The sequence below is a fragment of the Octopus bimaculoides genome, chromosome 6 (assembly GCF_046866305.1).
Source record: "Octopus bimaculoides isolate indiv1 chromosome 6, ASM4686630v1, whole genome shotgun sequence".
Lineage (NCBI taxonomy): Eukaryota > Metazoa > Mollusca > Cephalopoda > Octopoda > Octopodidae > Octopus > Octopus bimaculoides.
Window position 1 is genome coordinate 66,347,292 of NC_142933.1, and position 17,595 is coordinate 66,364,886.

General features: G+C 35.5%; 2 protein-coding genes across 5 annotated transcripts in view; one reads left to right on the plus strand and one right to left on the minus strand.

The window, feature by feature from the left end:
- The window catches only part of LOC106873753 (clathrin heavy chain 1), a 101,895-nt gene extending 96,676 nt beyond the window's left edge, over window positions 1–5,219 (plus strand). For 3 of the 4 annotated variants that reach the window (XM_089354017.1, XM_089354020.1, XM_089354021.1), the window contains 3 exons: window positions 218–439; window positions 2,340–2,415; window positions 3,319–4,696. In XM_089354017.1, the coding sequence (XP_089210143.1) occupies window positions 218–439; window positions 2,340–2,415; window positions 3,319–3,452 (432 nt within the window). In that variant the 3' untranslated portion in view covers window positions 3,453–4,696. Of the gene's footprint in view, window positions 1–217; window positions 440–2,339; window positions 2,416–3,318 lie in introns of all 4 variants that reach the window. The other variant, XM_089354018.1, reaches the window with a different exon arrangement.
- A 6,748-nt stretch (window positions 5,220–11,967) lies between these two features.
- Window positions 11,968–17,595, minus strand: part of LOC106873755 (cysteine-rich PDZ-binding protein) — a 20,686-nt gene continuing 15,058 nt past the window's right edge. Inside the window, exons 4-5 of the mRNA XM_014921255.3 lie at window positions 14,121–14,138; window positions 11,968–12,342 (exon numbers count right to left, since the gene is read on the minus strand). Coding sequence (XP_014776741.1) covers window positions 12,278–12,342; window positions 14,121–14,138 — 83 coding nt within the window. The 3' untranslated portion in view covers window positions 11,968–12,277. The remainder of the gene's footprint in view (window positions 12,343–14,120; window positions 14,139–17,595) is intronic.

Consider the following 17,595-nt stretch of genomic DNA (forward strand, 5'->3'; position numbering starts at 1 on the left):
AGCAGATAGCATACAAATTTACATTTGATTACCATGCTAATTACATTTCTTTCCATTATCTCAATGGAGTTAACTCAGTCAAACATACAGTACAGGAATCCTGTATGACCAGTTGACTTATCAGTAGGTAGAATTTACAATTGAATGTATGTCTAAACTTGTGATAAAATGCTAAACTTTTTCAAAGTATTAAATATTGATATATTTTGTTTTGCAGGATTGTATGCAGTATGCAAGTGAATCCCGTAATGTAGATATTGCTGAAGAATTAATAGTTTGGTTCTTGGAACAGAAAAACTACGAGTGCTTTGCAGCCTGTCTTTTTCAGTGTTACGATCTTCTGCGGCCTGATGTAATCCTCGAACTTGCATGGCGTCATAATATCTTAGACTTTGCCATGCCTTATATGATCCAAGTAATGAGAGAGTATACTTCCAAGGTATGTATTGATGATGAAACATAATGTTGTTGTCATTGTTGTATATTTTATTTTTCTACTTAGGGAGTTAAAATTATCAAGGCAGCAAATGTGAAGTTTTGTTTTATATTTCAATTTCCTTTTATGTACTTTATGCCACATTCCCCCTTCCTTGAAATTAATGTAACTGATTACTTATAAAAGACAGTCTTGGAAAAATTTATTCTATTATATTGGTATATAGCTTAAATAATATTTTTTAAAATTCTGATATTTTTAGAATGTAAGTATAATTACGTTTGTACACATTTGATTCATAATTACTTAATTTTAATAAATGGACATAGATGTGGTTTTCATTTCTCATCATCTAATGACACTTATTCACAAATCCTCTCACGTCTCCCCTATGTGGCGTACCTATTTTATTGGCATTAGCAATCATAGATCTCAATAGCAAAATCTGGAGATTCATGAATTTTGGGAAAGATACAGCAGTGGCTTCCTGTTCTTTCAGTCAGTTTATTTACAATTTACTCTTCTCATTTCCTGCTCTCTACAGCTAACCATTTGGCGGGGGGGGGGGGGGGTTGCATGACACTGGGGTATGTCCACTCATCAACGGGTTTGTATGACACATGTTTAGGGGCAAGCTCTCCAAGTCATATGTAGTTTAACCACAGGACTATCTTCTATTTGACCCATCCTAGGTCTGGTTAAACCTGTGAGTAGAGGTGACTAAAGCATAACTCCACACTCCCCAAAACTCCTGAACTTTCATAGGGCACCAAAAATACAATAATTAAAAAAGTGTTTTGGGGAGGTGGAGGACATTAGGTAATATATTCATAAAGTAGTGGAATCAATCTATGAGAAGGATCTTGGGTATTGCTCTTCGTCTTGTGGCTAAGCAATAAAATACATAAATTTCTTCATCTTTTATACTTCATGTGCAGCCTTGAAAATTTTATTTTACTTGATGTTGTGATCAGCATAATAGTGAGCTACAGTTTATTCACTGAGGTCATCATTTTGTTGAAGTAATTTAACTTCACTTATATTGTTCATGCTCTTCCTAAAGATATCATAGTCTCATTTTATTACCTCCAGTTAATTCTATGTTAGAAGTTGACTTGTAATGGAAACATCTTAACAAAGAATACAGTGTAATGTTATTTTATCTAAGCCTCTTACTGTAACCTGCTGTATGAGCTGTAACTGAATAAGTTGAATGTTTGATGGGCATATGTTGCAAAGGAGTGAAAGTATCTCAGTAACAGGATACAAAATACAAATTTCTTATTTGATAAACTGTGGTCCATGCTGCCACCACTCATCAAATTAGCTCATGAAACAAAAAATAAAATATTTGTACCAGAACACCTAACTACAAATTTATGGATTCAAACTTGTGGAACTAAGATGTAACATGAGATTATAATAGACTGTTGCTATTGGAGCAAAGTTACTGTACAAAAAAAAAAAAAAAGAAAGCTTTGTTTTTTTTTATTGTATGTGTTTGTGATGTCTTGGCAAGACTATCATCCGATGATGAGGCTCCAGCTCAAAAATTCAGAAGTTTTAGGAAGTGTAGAGTTATGCCTAGTCACCACTACTCTTATGTCTGCTCTGATAGAACTCATTAGGGGCTTCAGTTATGGGTCAAATAGTAGATGGTCTTGTGGCTAAGCCATACAGGAACCAGAGGAGGGCTTACTCTTAAACATTTATTACATAGACCCATTAGTAAGTGGACATACTTCAATGTCACATGAACCAGTCCCCCTGTCACAGGCTAAGCAGTAAAGAGCAAGAAGATAGCAATTTTATGAAGGTTTTTTTAAGAATTTCTTATTGCAACAATTCTGAAAGTGAATATTTCAGCTTATGGTTTTCCCCATTTTACATTCATTTATTATAGGTTGACAGGTTGGAGCAGTCTGAAGCTGTGAGAAGTGAAGAGGAGCAAAAGGCCGAAGAAAGACCACTGGTCATTGGTAAGTATTAAATATTTGGTGCCAGAGATTACTGATGTTTCTATAATAAAGAGAGAACTGCTTTTACAAGCTACAGCTAGAGAATCAATAATTATTGTTCGTCGTTTTTTTTGCCAAATCTCAGATCGATCCACTACCTTGGCAAGATTTTGTTCCAGAATATAAAAAGTAAATGCTGAATGTATTTAGACTAATATAATTATCTGAACAGTTTAATGGCTTATATTTTAATAATATAAATCAACTTCACTTTTTCCTCCTTTTAAAGTTTTATAAAATATGTACTTAATGAATCAACCTGAAACAAAACCCATCTGAATGTGCTGTTCAGCACAATCACAGATCAGTGACTGAAACCATTAAGAGTAAAGAATAAACACAGCTGAAACATTACCAAAGTGGTCTAATGCTTTCCAGTACCTGTTTTATTTTTACATTTTTTTTTTTCTCTGGGAACAATAAATACCAACAGAGAGAGATAATTAGTTTTTGTATGTTAGCAATGTCATTACGCAAACTGGTTACATCCATTTAGTTTGTACAGTAGCATTTTATAGCTTAATGCTTTCTGTGTACTTAACTAGTAGCCAGCTGTTGTTAGTCAAACACTCACAGAAAAGTTTTATGCTCCGTGTTCTTGATCACTAAACAATAGCTGTAATTAGATTTTAACTTTTATGGTTAAATTTTAATTCAATTTGCAAACCCTTCCCTTCTTAATAAATATTCGTCATCATAATTACTTTCTAGCAAATTTAGATTTTATACTCAGTGCTGTATTTTCTTGATGACATATAGTACTTTTTGTATTTTCATGTTTTTGCATTTTATCTAACTAAGATGGATTGATCTTTACATTACTAGTCAGTTCAAATTAACGAAGTTTGTTTTTGTTTTCTTCAGGTGATACCCAATTGATGTTGACTGCTGGACCAATGTCGATGGGCATGGCAAATACCACTGGCCAGGCATATCCTAATCCCACAATGGTGGGAATGGCAACTCCTATGACCAATCCAGGCTATGGATACATGTAGACCGCGACAGCTCACCTGCCCAACCAGCCAGCAGCATGTAATTTTTATGGAAACTAATTGGACTGGCTTATGAAAAGGCCAGCAGTTTCTGCTGCCTTAGACCTTTATACTCTGCAGCATTCATTTTAGGGTGGACTTACATTGTATGGGAAGGCACATAATGCTATTCTAATGAACATTTTCGGGACACAAGCTGACTGGTGGAATTGTGTAATTGATTTGATGGACCAGTCAATGGATTCATAAAGACAACTCACTAGCCTGAAATACACCTACATTTTTTTTAATGCACACATTTATACACACATGAACATTTGAAAATATTGTCGAAACGGTTTTCATCAAAACCAGAATTGATGTGCTGCTTTCAGCAGTGAGCTTGTAGTGAGTCAGACTAGTTTAAAATTAAATAAAATAAATATTAATGGGCTTGGCTAAGGTACCACCAAAAGATTGGTGTTGCTTAGAGGGTGGGTAATGAAGTCGGATAGCTTGACAAGATCAGGTCTTAGGGGAGTGGAGAACCAGGGGTTTGGTTGGGGTGGGTCAGGCAGGGTGCACAACCATTCCGTAGCTGAAAGACATCTATGGGAGAGATGCTGTCTAGGAGAGGGATATGAATATTCATCGGCTTGTTTTTTGAATAGCTTTGTCAATTATGTAGAACTCCTGATGCCAGGAAAAATATTGAAAATTAAAACAAGAACTTTTGGGGGATTAAAAAAGGTAAAAAGTAATTAAAAAATCTAGGAAATTTAGTAGTTGAAAGTATAAAATTCTTGTTTACTCTACACACTGTTGTGTATTCATTAACTCACGCACACTCATGCAGTCCAGCAAGAAAACTAAACTAATGGTGAGTTGAATAGCCATTAGATTGCATGTGTGTACTCAGTCTCAGAGAAACCTGTGTAAATTAATTTTTGTAGCCATGGCTTTTAGTGGGAGAGAGCGTATTGCTCCAGCTTTTTCTCCCCTTGACTTCTTTCTGGGAAGGAAATTTAAAATACAGTTTTCAGAAGACTCATTTTCTCTCTTTCTCCCTCTCTCTTTTTCTCACACACACACTCTCTCTCTCTCTCGGTTTATTTGTTCGCTAAAATATTGTAAACAGCTCATGTTGCTCCTCATCTTCAGACTGAATATTATTATTATTATAAGAGTTGTCGTTCATCCTGCTAACTAGCATGTACAGAACGTCATTTAATTGAATATATGACAAGTAAACAGAAACTGGGCTCGCAGTTTTGTTGGCTGTTATTTTTTCCTTTATATTAATTTTGAAAAGTGTGTATGTCTGTTAGTGTATGTGTGAATTATATATATATATATAAATATATATATATATATATATATATATATATATATATATATATATATATATAGATATAATATCGGTTTGCTATTTTGCTTATATTCTCCATACAAATGAAGAAAAGGAATAGAAAAAGTTCATATATTGATGAAAAATACAATTTTTTTCTTTTTTTTTTTTAATTAACAACTTTAACTGATGAACCATATAGTACCTGAGCACTTCTCAATCTTTAACATTCTATTTTACAATTATATATATACTGTTGAAATCACAGAGATAGAGAGAAAGAGAGAAAAATAGGATGCTTTTTTTTTTTTTTAATTTCACCGTTTGTTTACTTTATTTTGTTATGTCGTATTCTCATTTATTAATGTGTTTAGTAGGGAGCCACATAATTGAGTCCTGTTTCTATATAAATTTCAGTTTAATAAATTGATTAAAATAATGTATTTAGATTTTTCTTTTAATGTCTTTTTAACCAAAAGAAAAAAAACAAACAATCCCTCTCCCCCCACTTTTACAGAATCAAAGGAAAACAGTAAATTGTTTAGAGAATTCACATCGTTTCCTGAAGCAAAGGACTTAGTTATATATACATGTGTGTGTATGTGTGTGTGTGTGTGTATATATATATATATATATATATATATAAACTGATTAAAGGTTTTCTTTGTTGACTCTTACATGCAGTTCTTTTTTCTTATTCTTCAGAATTTCATACTTCATCAGCTGTTACCTGATATTGTGTAATATCTTAGAGATACGAATAATAATAATAATAAATAATAATAATAATAATAATAATTACTGTAATAACAGTACTTTTCATCCACTACAACTGTTTCCATAGTTTATCTTAGCAGTAATTGTCTTAGGTTAAAAAAAAAAAACTGGCTGTTATTAAGTTGTAGTATTGAAAACTCGACCTTTTTCTTTTTCAAGAAAAAAAAATATTGAAAAATATATGGTATGTATATGGGTGTATATTAAATATATATTTAAATTTCTTATTTCAGCTTTTTTTTTTTTTTTTTCATTAATCATGTTCAATTTAATATGGAATTTCATTTTTCATTTTAGTTCATAAAGTTTTGCCATATCTCAAATTATGAGGAAGACTGGCATATGTATCATGGTCAGTGGCTGCCTTGGTCTTAAACATTTGTCTTTTGAAACATATAACCCTGCTCCATCTCTTTTTTGAATAAACATTAATAGAACTTCACAATTTAAAAACAACAAAAAAACAAAAAAATGTAAAATAGGCTAAACTAGATTTTTATGTTTAAACAACTATTGGCAACCAAGTTCTATCCCTGTCTGTCTCCTCCCTTTCCCCCGAAAGAACTAACATTATATATTCATTTGTTTGAAATAGTGCTGATGAATCGGTCTATCACTACTTTGACTTCCTTGTTTCGTATGGGTGGGCAAATTCAATCATCAGCTTCAAATGAATAAATAAACTCTACATGTATTAAAGTACATTTTCTCCCATCTTTACACACACACACACACATTACACACAGTCACATACTTTGAGACATCCCCCTCCTTACTGACTTTTTTTTTTTTTAAAGATTGTTCAGCAATTGTCTTATACTTTCTTTGTGATTATGGTTCTTATTCATTCATTTAGGAAGGAGATTCTGGTAAACAAAAAAAAATTGTTCATTTTGTAATTTTTCTTAATGTTATGTGTATAACAAGAATTTGTGGAGTCCTTCCCATTTCAGTGTCGGGCTGTTTTGGGTGGTCTCTAGTTTCCCCAGAGATTTCTAAATGCATATGGTTGGTAATACTATTATTATTATTATTATTATTGTTATTATTTTATGGGAGACACAACTACAGCAGAAATGGCAAATAACAATAACTGGAGTGAGTTCTTTTTTGGGTTTTTTTTTGTTCACTTCAACACCTCCTGTCATTGTTGTTGCTTTAACTGCTGTTGCTGCTATTACTACTACTACTACCACCATAATCAATTGTGGTTGCAATGGTGGTGATAGTGGTAGTATGTGTGGCATCATTGTTGTAGTCTTCGTTGTTGTTGAGGACAACCTTGATACAATCAAGGTTCAGTTACTGCTCATCTATCACTGACAGTTGCTAAATAGTCCTCTATTGAAGATGATTGAATAGCATAGTATCTACTACTAAATCAGATGTAAAACTCTATACATGTTCACAAATAAATAAGCAAACCATAAACTGCAAAATTGCCTTCTTGTTCTTTCTTTGCAACTCTGACCCTTGCCCAACTTTAATCTTATTGTGGTGACTTTCACATAATTGTTTTATTTAGTTATATATTTTATTGTTATGAATGTTTAATTCTTGATTTCTATTGAATTGGCAGTTGTTGAATGGTCTTACCTTTTGGGAAAGGGAGAAGAGACATTGTAGTAGTGATGCCATTCTAAAGACATTAGGATATTCAAATGAAGTGAACTGGTGTCAGCTACAGTTGAAAACCATTTTACTGCGATGGTTTGACAATAACGCTTCAGTTAATTGTTTTTTGTTTCTCTCTCTTTCTCATATACAGAAAAGTTCTTTTTATGCAGTAAATAATCCAGCAGACCAGATTGTCCAGCAATTTTTGTTGTGCTTCACCCAATTTTCTTTCACTAACAATAACACTCTGGCTGCCAATATCACTCTGTTTTTCTATTCAAACTGGATGTAAACAATGGCAATGGTCATCAACCTAGGTACTTTGCTTATGCTTTTTCCTAAATATTGATTTGTTGTCGATCTATAATATGCTGTTTGAACAGGAGAAAATTGGAATGTTACCATGCCTGAATATATTCTTCAGTAATTGAACAAAAGGACTAGTTAATGTAGTTAGAAGCTTGATTCAAAGATGTTGATGTTAAAACTAGGTGCAGTTATATAAAAATTGTCTAGTACAAAGTAATTGAAGAGTATGCTGATTTCAAGGTCATTAAAAAAGTTAGTTTCATGAAGATATGGGTATTATAGGAGCTTGCTTTAGAAACCTTAATATATGGTATGGCTTTGAAGCTTGTGTGGCAAAAGAAGTCAACAGATATTGAGGCTGAACACAGTTCCAAACATGATTTAACCCCTTTACAAATTTCCTTTTATAACTCTGGCTTACAAAAGTGGATCAGATCCTGTAGGCCTTCAACTTAGTGTGCCAATAGTTCTGGTAGCATCTATAAGTTTTTAGGAAATTTGACACCTTGGGGAGCACTGAAGGGAATACTGAATTTGCCAGTAGTTAGTGTTAATAGTAATGTGAGTGCCAGCAGTTGTTTGACATTTTGATCAAGAAAGAAAATTTTTTAAATGGCTTACCTGAGGTTATTCTTTCAAGTGGTAGTAGTATTTGTCCAAACATTTTCCGATTTTTTTTTTATCTATATGCCAATCAGTGTAATCTAACACTTAATCCAAAACCTACAATTACACTACAGGAATGTACACATATAAAAGTTATTTCTAATTTTACAGTCCTTTTTTGCTAAAGATGTCACCTTTCGTAGTTGAGTAGCACGAAAAGTCAAGGTCCTGGATTTAGATTTTAACAAGAGTGTGATAATTCTGGGAACTTCATGTGTGAGGAGGCTAAATTTGAAGAGTTTGTTAAACAGCAGAAGCTTATGCTCCATAGTAACCGTATAATAAAGAAGTACACCTGATATTAATCAAAAGTTTAACTTATGATGTAGAATGTATGGTAACTGATAAGGATGTCTCTAGAAGCTTTCATTAATAAATCATTCCAAGGGAAAAGGCTGCTAGTATTGATGCAGGAGAAATTAAAAGATGTAAAGTTAATCAGACAAGCTTCAAACAGCTGCATTTCTTGACTATCTTGAGCATAAGTCTTTATATTTAATATAGCCAAAGTAGTGTTTTTTGTTTGTTTTTTTTAATCTATTATTAAAGAAATAGAGAAAAAGTGAACTCTGTAGCTTCTAGTTTTGCAGTAGCCTCTGATAGTGTGATGGGGATGATAATTATGCACTGGTGATGGATTCCATGAAATGAGATAAAGAAGTTCCTAATATTAATTAGTGAAATAAGGTAGCAAGCTGGCAGAATAGTTTGTACACTAGATGAAATGCTTAGTGGTATTTTGCCTCTTCTCATGTTCTGAGTTCAAATTCTGCTGCGGTCAACTTCCATCCTTTCAGGGTCAATAAAATAAGTAGCAGTTAAGCACTACTGGGATTGATGTAATCAACTTATTCCTTCTGATGAAATTGCTGGCCTTGAGCCAAACTTTGAAACCAGCATTAATAAAATGTAATTAGTTTTTTTTGTGCAACATATTAGCTTTTTATTTATTTATTTTTAAAAAAAGTTTTAACAAGTGAAGCAAATCAAACTCAGTGCATGTATTGTATATATATATTAAGTGCATGCACCACACTCATAACACCAGTACAAGGTAAAGAATTGAAGCTAGCTCTTCATAAAGGTAAATATTTTGGTGTTTTTTTTTTAATCATTGTTACATGCATTTATATATTTTTTTTACACTCTCTCTGATTATATATGTAAAAGTAAGATCTGAGGATCCAAGTGTAGGAAGTTAATAAGCTTCAAGCAGTCAGTAGAAGGTATAAAAAAACAACTTTCAGGAACAACAGTGGTTTATTGATGCAGAAGGTTGTCAATTTTTCCCATATCGAAGTTCAATAAACCAAAAAAATTATTTTATAATTCTTCATTAGCAACTACAGTTGCTATGTGTGAATAATTTTAGGAGACTTTTTTGTGATGAAGTAAATAGTCAAAATTGTACATTTATATTTATTTTATATTACAGGCACAGCCAAGTGGATAAGAAGTTTACTTTCCAACCACATTGTTTCTGGTTCAGTTCCCACAGCATGGCATCTTGGGTAAGTCTCCTAGTATAGTCCTGGGATGACCAAAGCCTTGTTAGTGGATTTAGTCATTGGAAACTGAAAGAAGCTTATAGTATTATGGATATATATACATGTGCGAGTGTATATTTGCCACTCCTAGTTTTCACATCACATGGTAGTTGTAAAGGAGTGTCACTGTCTTACAAGCAGTATCGTTCATTAATCAATGTTCTGCAAGAACATTTCTGTCCATGAAGAAATATTATCTTGTTTGGAAACAGCTGACAGGAAGGGTGTCTAGTCATAGAAAATCTGCCTCGATAAGCTTCCTTCAATCTAAGCAGGCATGGAAAAGTGGGTTTGAAAATGATATTCACAATTGGTGAAAATTTTTTCCATCAGTTACAGATTTTAAGTGAGCCAATTCCTAGTTCACTGCACTTCTGATAGCAAGTGTGATAGGTGTTCATTATTAAATGCATATCAAATACTATCTTGGACTTAATTAAAAAGGAATATTAATTTTTCTCACCTATAATTATATACATCTGTAAAATACAGATGCAGGTATGGCTGTGTGGTAAGAAGCTTGCTTCCCAACCACATGGTTCTGGATTCAGTACCACTGCATGGCAACTTGGGCAAATGCCTTCTACTATAGCCTTGTGAGTGGATTTGGTAGATGGAAACTGAAAGTAGCTCTTCAGGTGTGTTTATTTATATATATATATATATATACATATACGTGGTTTGATCAATAAGACCTTGAACTCTGCTGTGCATGTGCACTAAGTTTTAAAATTCTAGCTTACTTCTGTTTACAGCAGTGTTTGGAAGGAAGGTGTGTATCGTGTGATCGTCGCATTGACCATGACACACAAAGTTGAGCAAAGAATTTGCATCAAATTTTGCCAAAAGCTTGTCCATGCCTGCTCAGAGGCCTACACAAAGTTTTCAGTTTTCATTGTTCTCAACACAATCAAGATCTTGTGCAACTGAAACCCAAGTGTCTTTCAGGTCAGCTGAAAGCAGCTTTGGCAGACACGCGTCTCATGTCCAAATCTTCAGTGCTAATGGACTGAATTGAACTGTAACTAATCTGCACATCTGATAACTCGTGGATGGTGATTAAATAATTTTCCCCCCACGTCCCCGTAACTTATTCTATCAGTCTCTTTTTCTGAACTGATAAGTACTGGGATCAACTTCTTCGACTAAAACCCTTTAAGGTGGTGCTCCAGCATGACCAAATTACTGAAACAAGTTAAATATTGTTCTAACATTCTCTCATGTTTGCATGGATCTGATAGTTTGAGTCAGATTATCTACAACCAGATGCTCTTCCTGTTGCCTATCTACAACCAGATGCTTTATGTTGCCAATCCTCCACCTGTTTCCAGTCAAGTTTATATTACCCCATGGTCAAATATGTTTCCACAGAATATTGAAAAATAAATGATACTGACATTCATTTACAACTATCACACAACCTCAAGACAAAGACAAAAACACAAGACAGACTTTTTTCAGTTTCTTTTCTACCAAATCCACTCACATGGGCTTTGGTTAACCTAGAATAGAGAACACCACTTACTGAAGGTGCCATGTAATGGGACTAAACCTGAAACTAAGTAATTAGAAAACTAACGTCTCCAACACAGCCATGCCTGCATCCATAAAAAACATAGCCATTTTTCACAAGCAAGTACGAGATGGTAATGTACCGCATCATTGCTGTTTTGCAAGCAAACATAGGCATATTCTCAGCCCTCTCTCTCTCTTTACTCAGCAGAATGTCTAGGATGAGAGCTAGAAGGAGAGAGGGTTACATTAGAACTTGACTACTGTTCATTTCAGCTGAGTAAATTGGAATATAAAAACGTTGTTCACAGGCACATGTCCCCCTGGTCCAGGAATTGAACTTACAACCCTACGATTGTGAGCAAGACACCCCAACCTCTAGGCCATGAGCCATCACACACACTAGCAAAAGAACCTGGCTTTGCCCAAGCTGAAGACTGGTAATCAATAATAACATCATGATATAAATTACAGTAAACCTTCAGTACAAACAACAGGCAGAGTAATTGGACTAAGTAACCCATGTGACTTTTTGTTTTTTAGAAAGAATTTTTTGATTTCTATTTTAAACAACTCGTTACCTGAAATATGAAATTCAATTTTTTGAAATCCTTTTCTCCATTTAATCTGAAACACTTTAAGTTTTAGTATCCATTTCTGCAGTTTAAAACAATTTTTAAAATGAAAATATTAGAATCAGGTGCATACTCAGGATTGGAGAGGGATATCTGAAATCATTCAAAATTTAAGCCAACAAAGAAAAGATATTTACTTTTGAGAGTTTATTCACAAAACATATCTTAAATTTGAATTTGATTGAGCACTAACATTCAATTAAATTGTTTTAAACTTCTAAAGGAAATATATATTTACAGTGTTTTCAACCAACATAGATATACAATGCATAAAAAGAAGTTGTGGAGCCTTTGGAAATTGATACACTACATAAGTGACCAAGAATAAATAATTGCTTATATCTGAAAATGTATTTTATCTCTAGTAAACATGTGTTGTTAGCTGGTATATCTTCATTCTAGTAGCTTGTAGAAAACTGGATATATTACCCACTGATCTCACACTGAGCTTTGTCGATAGTTTTTGGTATCAATAACTTTCTTTCCACACATTGCACATATTCCTGCAATAGAAAGATAAATAAAGTGAGAAGTGTTAAGACAATAAAAACAATGATTTCTTTCAGACAAAAAATGAAGGCAGTGAACCTGCGACTGACTAATCGGAACATGTATAACCAAGGAAGCATTTGTTCACAACAGCAATATATTTTTGTTGTTAAACTATATTTAAGGGGAAGAGAAATAAGATGTACGAGCATTTTTCAAAAGCATTAGCAGTGTAAGTGAAGCACATTTATTTTTATCTGGTAATTAAAACCACGCTGCAGTTATGTCATGCCAAGACCCATCTACTGTTCCACAGCACTCAATACAACCATAGTATACATCAGTGGCATTTTCTGCAATGCCTAAGATATATAACTGAATGTAAGACAGAATGCTTTGGAGTATTTCTTTCAAATTTTTCTACTCTGAATTAAAATCCTGCTGGGTTAATTTTGCCTTTCATGGCCAATGAAAAAGACTATTAAAGTAAAAAACAGCAGTCCATAGCAATGAATTGGTGGAACTGTGAGAACATTAGATCGGATGCTTTGTGGTATTTGTTTGTATTCCGAGTTCAAATCCCACAATGGTCTCCTATGATGGTAGACCTAACTCTTCACATGGATTACTTTGGGTGCCTTTAGCAGAGTTCACTCTGTTGCAAGCATTCAGGCCAGGTTTCTGATTTGAGGATACCTTCCTCTCTCTCTCTCTCTTCCTTTCACGAGTCTTGTAGGCTCTGTAACACTCTCTGAGCACTACCTTTCCCTCCAGTTTTTATAAGAGAGAGCTTGGGAAAACACATTTTTTTTTCTGCAACAGTTCTGGCTTCAGTACCAGGAATCTCACCTGATATAGGCATGGCTGCATGGTTTCCAGTCATGTGATTTCAGATTCAGTCACTGCACAGCACCTTGGGCAAGTGTCTTCTACTAGAGCCTCTGACCGACTAAAGCGTTGTGAGTGGATTTGGTAGATGGAAGCTGGAAGAAGCCTGTCATATGTACGTATGGTGACCTCACTAGTGCTAGTGGCATGATAAAAGCACCCAATACATGTTGCAATGTGGTTAGCAGAAGGAAAGACAACCAGCCATAGAAACCATGCCAAAGTAAACAGAGCACAATGCAGTTCTTGGACCTGATATATCCTGTCAAAATATCCAACCCATGTCAGCATGGAACATGAATACCAAATGGAGGTATATAATCAGTAGAGAAAGAGCAGTGCCCACAACTGTTCTGCTGAGTTTCCAAGACAACTGAGAGTAAAAGGAAAGAGGAACTATGACTAACAGGTTACTACAGTAGAAGGCAGTGTATCAAGATATAATATCATAGGTCTACTTGTTCAGGACTGAACTGGTGCTAGCAGAAATAGATTTGCAATAATTTGATAAAATAAATATGAAGAGATGTGAGTTTTTCATGAATCTAAGAAAGTTAAATCTGATAATATTCACTTAATTTTTCCTTAAATCTGTAGCTTGTTAGGCAAGATGAAAGTCAACATTAGCGTCACATAATATTAAAACAAACAAGGCAAACTCAATATGGCTATCTATCCAGCTAAAAACAGCAAACACTAGTCTTAAAAATAAATAGATCATGGCAAATAATATGGTCCAAGATATACAAAATGGTGAGTTGCTTATTGCTAGAATACTTTTGCTCATAGATCTGCTCAGTTAGGGCTGACTTGGAACTCCAAAACAACACCACCACATAGTCACACATACACACATCCATTTGCTTATATGCTCATAAAGTATAAAATAGGGGTAGCTACTTACCTTTCTTGTATGCACAAGCTGTCAAAAGAAAAGAATAAAAGATTATGTTATGGGAAAAGAGGTAAATAATATTGCATGAAAATAACAGAAAACATTGAAGCAGTGTTAAGTACAACTGGATTAGTAATGAACCAACAACAAGGCTTCTATATGGTTGCTCCTCTTACCAGAAAATGCACCTAAATTTCCATCAAATCTTGCCCCCAGATGTTTCTATAATAGCCTCAGCTCCTCAGTGATGGCTGGTCTTGTGTTACCACCATTTAAGCATACTCAACTTCTTGTCTTCCCTTCTCTTATTACCCATGTTGTATCCAATATCCCCCAGATTTCACACTAAACTGTTATCTCCAGAACACTGCCCTGTTCCATTCCACCCCTGAAATTCCCTCTCTGCACTTGTCAACATATCTTTCCTACAGTCATTGCCTTGCAACAGTGTGAGCAGAATGACATCAAACTCACAAGATTTGGAGAGCCAGCAAAGGCCATGTACACTATCCCTTCCCATAGACCTAACTAACATACACAAAAATGTTTGAATAAAGATTGGATGGTCACATCATAGGTCTGCTTAATCAAGGTGGACTTGGACCAAAACAATAACTGCCAATACTAATGAAAGGAGAGGGGTGAAAACTGAAGGTAGCTGTCAGTTTGATATTTAAACTTTTATATACTAGCCATATCCACCAGCTTTATTGCTTATATAGTAAGCTAAAGCTCATGGTTACCAATGTAAAGATAACAAAGATTTGTCTGATGCATTAATTGGAACCCTAATCAAAGTCTTATAACAAGTGATATTGTGAGATTTCAATTGGTCAACATCAGTGTAATTAAACAGTAAACATGAAACCACAAGATTGCAAGCAAACTTCTTAACCACACAGTCATATATTTATTCATACTATATTAGTACCTTCATAATTATTGTCAAGCCTTCAACCTTGTACCATTGTTTTGTAAATAATGAGTTGTGCATACAAAATGTTATTTATATTTTTTAAAACTTCTCTTACTTTATCATATCTTGGGAATATGAGGTGAACTGATGTATTGGCAAATAACAAAATTGGAGGTTCAATCCTCACCCCAAGCTGCTCATTGTGTTCTGAGTTCAAATCCCACTGATGTCAACTTTTTCTTCCAGCCTTCCATGGTCAATAAATAAAGCAAAATCCTAGATCAGGGACTGCAAAAATTGTTAGATATCAAAGGAGACACCTTGCAATATTTGTTTCATCTCCTGTCATTCTGTGTTTAAATCCTACCATAGTCTACTTGAGTTTTCGACTTAACCCATTGCTTGGTTACCACCACTATTTGGTCCTTGGATGGCTTTAGCAGAGTCCATTCTCTTGCAGGTATTTGGACTAGGTATCTGGTCAAGTATACCTTCTCACCCCTCCTCCCTAGTCTTGGAAGCTCTGCAAAGGGTCATGGGCATTGCTTTTCCTTTTGAGTAAATGATTAAAAAAAAAATTCCAATACACACACACATATTAAATTACGTATTAAAAGAAGCTCTAGTAATGTAAATATTATCGATCACACGTGCACAGTGTATGTGTTTTGTTTATAAGCCAAGTTTGCTATGGGATAACATCTGGGAAAGCTGCCTACACAAAATGAGTGTTAAAGAAAACCAAAATGTCACAGACCAGGTGAGACGACTCGCCTCAGAATGAACAAACCAAACCACATCTCTTCTCTTCTTCACATTTCCACTTCAAGCACTATGCTTACCTCCCACTCCCCAATCTAGTCCTCTTGGCCCTGTGCCACTGTATCACTGCTCTCCGCTAGCCTCTGACCTGTGTGTTCCACCCACACACCCTGTCTCTCTGTATTATTGCTAACTGCTGGCCCCTGACCTGTGTGTTCCACCCACACGTAACAAGAAAACTTTTCACTCACCCTACCTCAACAAACAATCTACATCTCTTCCTCACGTTTCCTCCTTAATACACTATGCCTAGCTCTCACTCTCCAATCCTGTCCTCATGGTCCTGTTCTCTGTATCATTGTTATCCAGTAGCCCCCACCAACTATATACACTCAGGTTTTCACCATTCACTCCCCCTCCCCTGCACTCTTTCATCATACTTCCTTTGCAATATCCTGCTACTTATATTATGGTGTTCAAACCTCAAAAGGATGCCCTGGCACTTGCCACCATTTATATCTCTCTCTTCCTTTACTCAACCATCCCATTTATATTCCAATCCCATCCCTTGTGAGTATGCCCAGCATTTTGCCACCATCTCTATCCTGTTGTCTCCTACTCTCTCTCTACCTCTCCTGCACTTCCCTGAGGTTGGGTAACCATGTATTTCCTTTGCGGTAGCTCATCTATTTCTGTCTTCATTCCTGATCTCTCTGGCTGGGTAACCTTGTACTTCCTCTACAGCAAGACACCTGTTTCTGTCTCTCTGTCTCACTATAACCTTTCATTATCCAACACAAGATCACCTCTTCTAATGCCCCCCCCCCCCACTTGAAAATTTTTTTTTGATCCTGCAAGTACTCAGTGACCCTGTCAGTGCAGGTGCCACTTAAAAGCACCCAGTCCACACCGTAAAGTGGTTGGTGTTTGGATGCCGTCATCCAGCTGTAAAATCCTTGCCAAAACTGACTTCACCTGTGTCACATAAAAAGCTCTGCTGAGCGGTTCATTTTAGGAAGAGCATCTGGCTGTAAAAATCCTGTCAAAACAGTCACAGAAACCTGGTGCAGGCTTCTCCCTGGCTGGCTCTTGTGAAACCATCCCACCCATGCTAAAATAGAAGGCGAATGTTGAACGATGATAATGATATCTTTTATCTGTTTCAGTCATTAGACTGCGGCCATGCTGGAGCACACCTTGAAGAACTTTCAGTCGAATGAATTGACCTCAGTACTTATTTTTAAGCCTGGCACTTATTCTATCAGTCACCTTTGTTGAACTGCTAAGTTACAGGGACATAAACAAACCAATATCAGTTGTCAAGTGGTTGGGGGGGGGGAGACAGACACAAAATCACATACATATACATAAATATAATGGGTTTCTTTCAGTTTCCATCTACTACATCCACACACAAGGCTTTGGTTGGCCTAAGGCTATAGCAGAAGACACTTGCCCAAGGTGTCTCACAGTGAGACTGAACCTGGAACCACATGGTTGGGAAGTAAGTTTCTTACCACACAGCCATGCCTGGCATGGGTTAGACGGTTTGACAGAAAACTGGTAAGTTGGGGAGCTGCACCAGATTCCAATCTGATTTGGCACGGTTTCTACAGCTGGATGCCCTTCTTCCTAATGCCAACCACTCCAAGAGTGTAATGGGTGCTTTTTGTATGCCACCAGCATGGGTGCCAGTTACTTAACACCAACATTGGCCACAACTATGATTTCACTTGGCTTGATGAGTCTTCTCAACCAAGGCACATCACCAAAGGTCTTGGTCACTTATCACCTTCATGAGGCCCA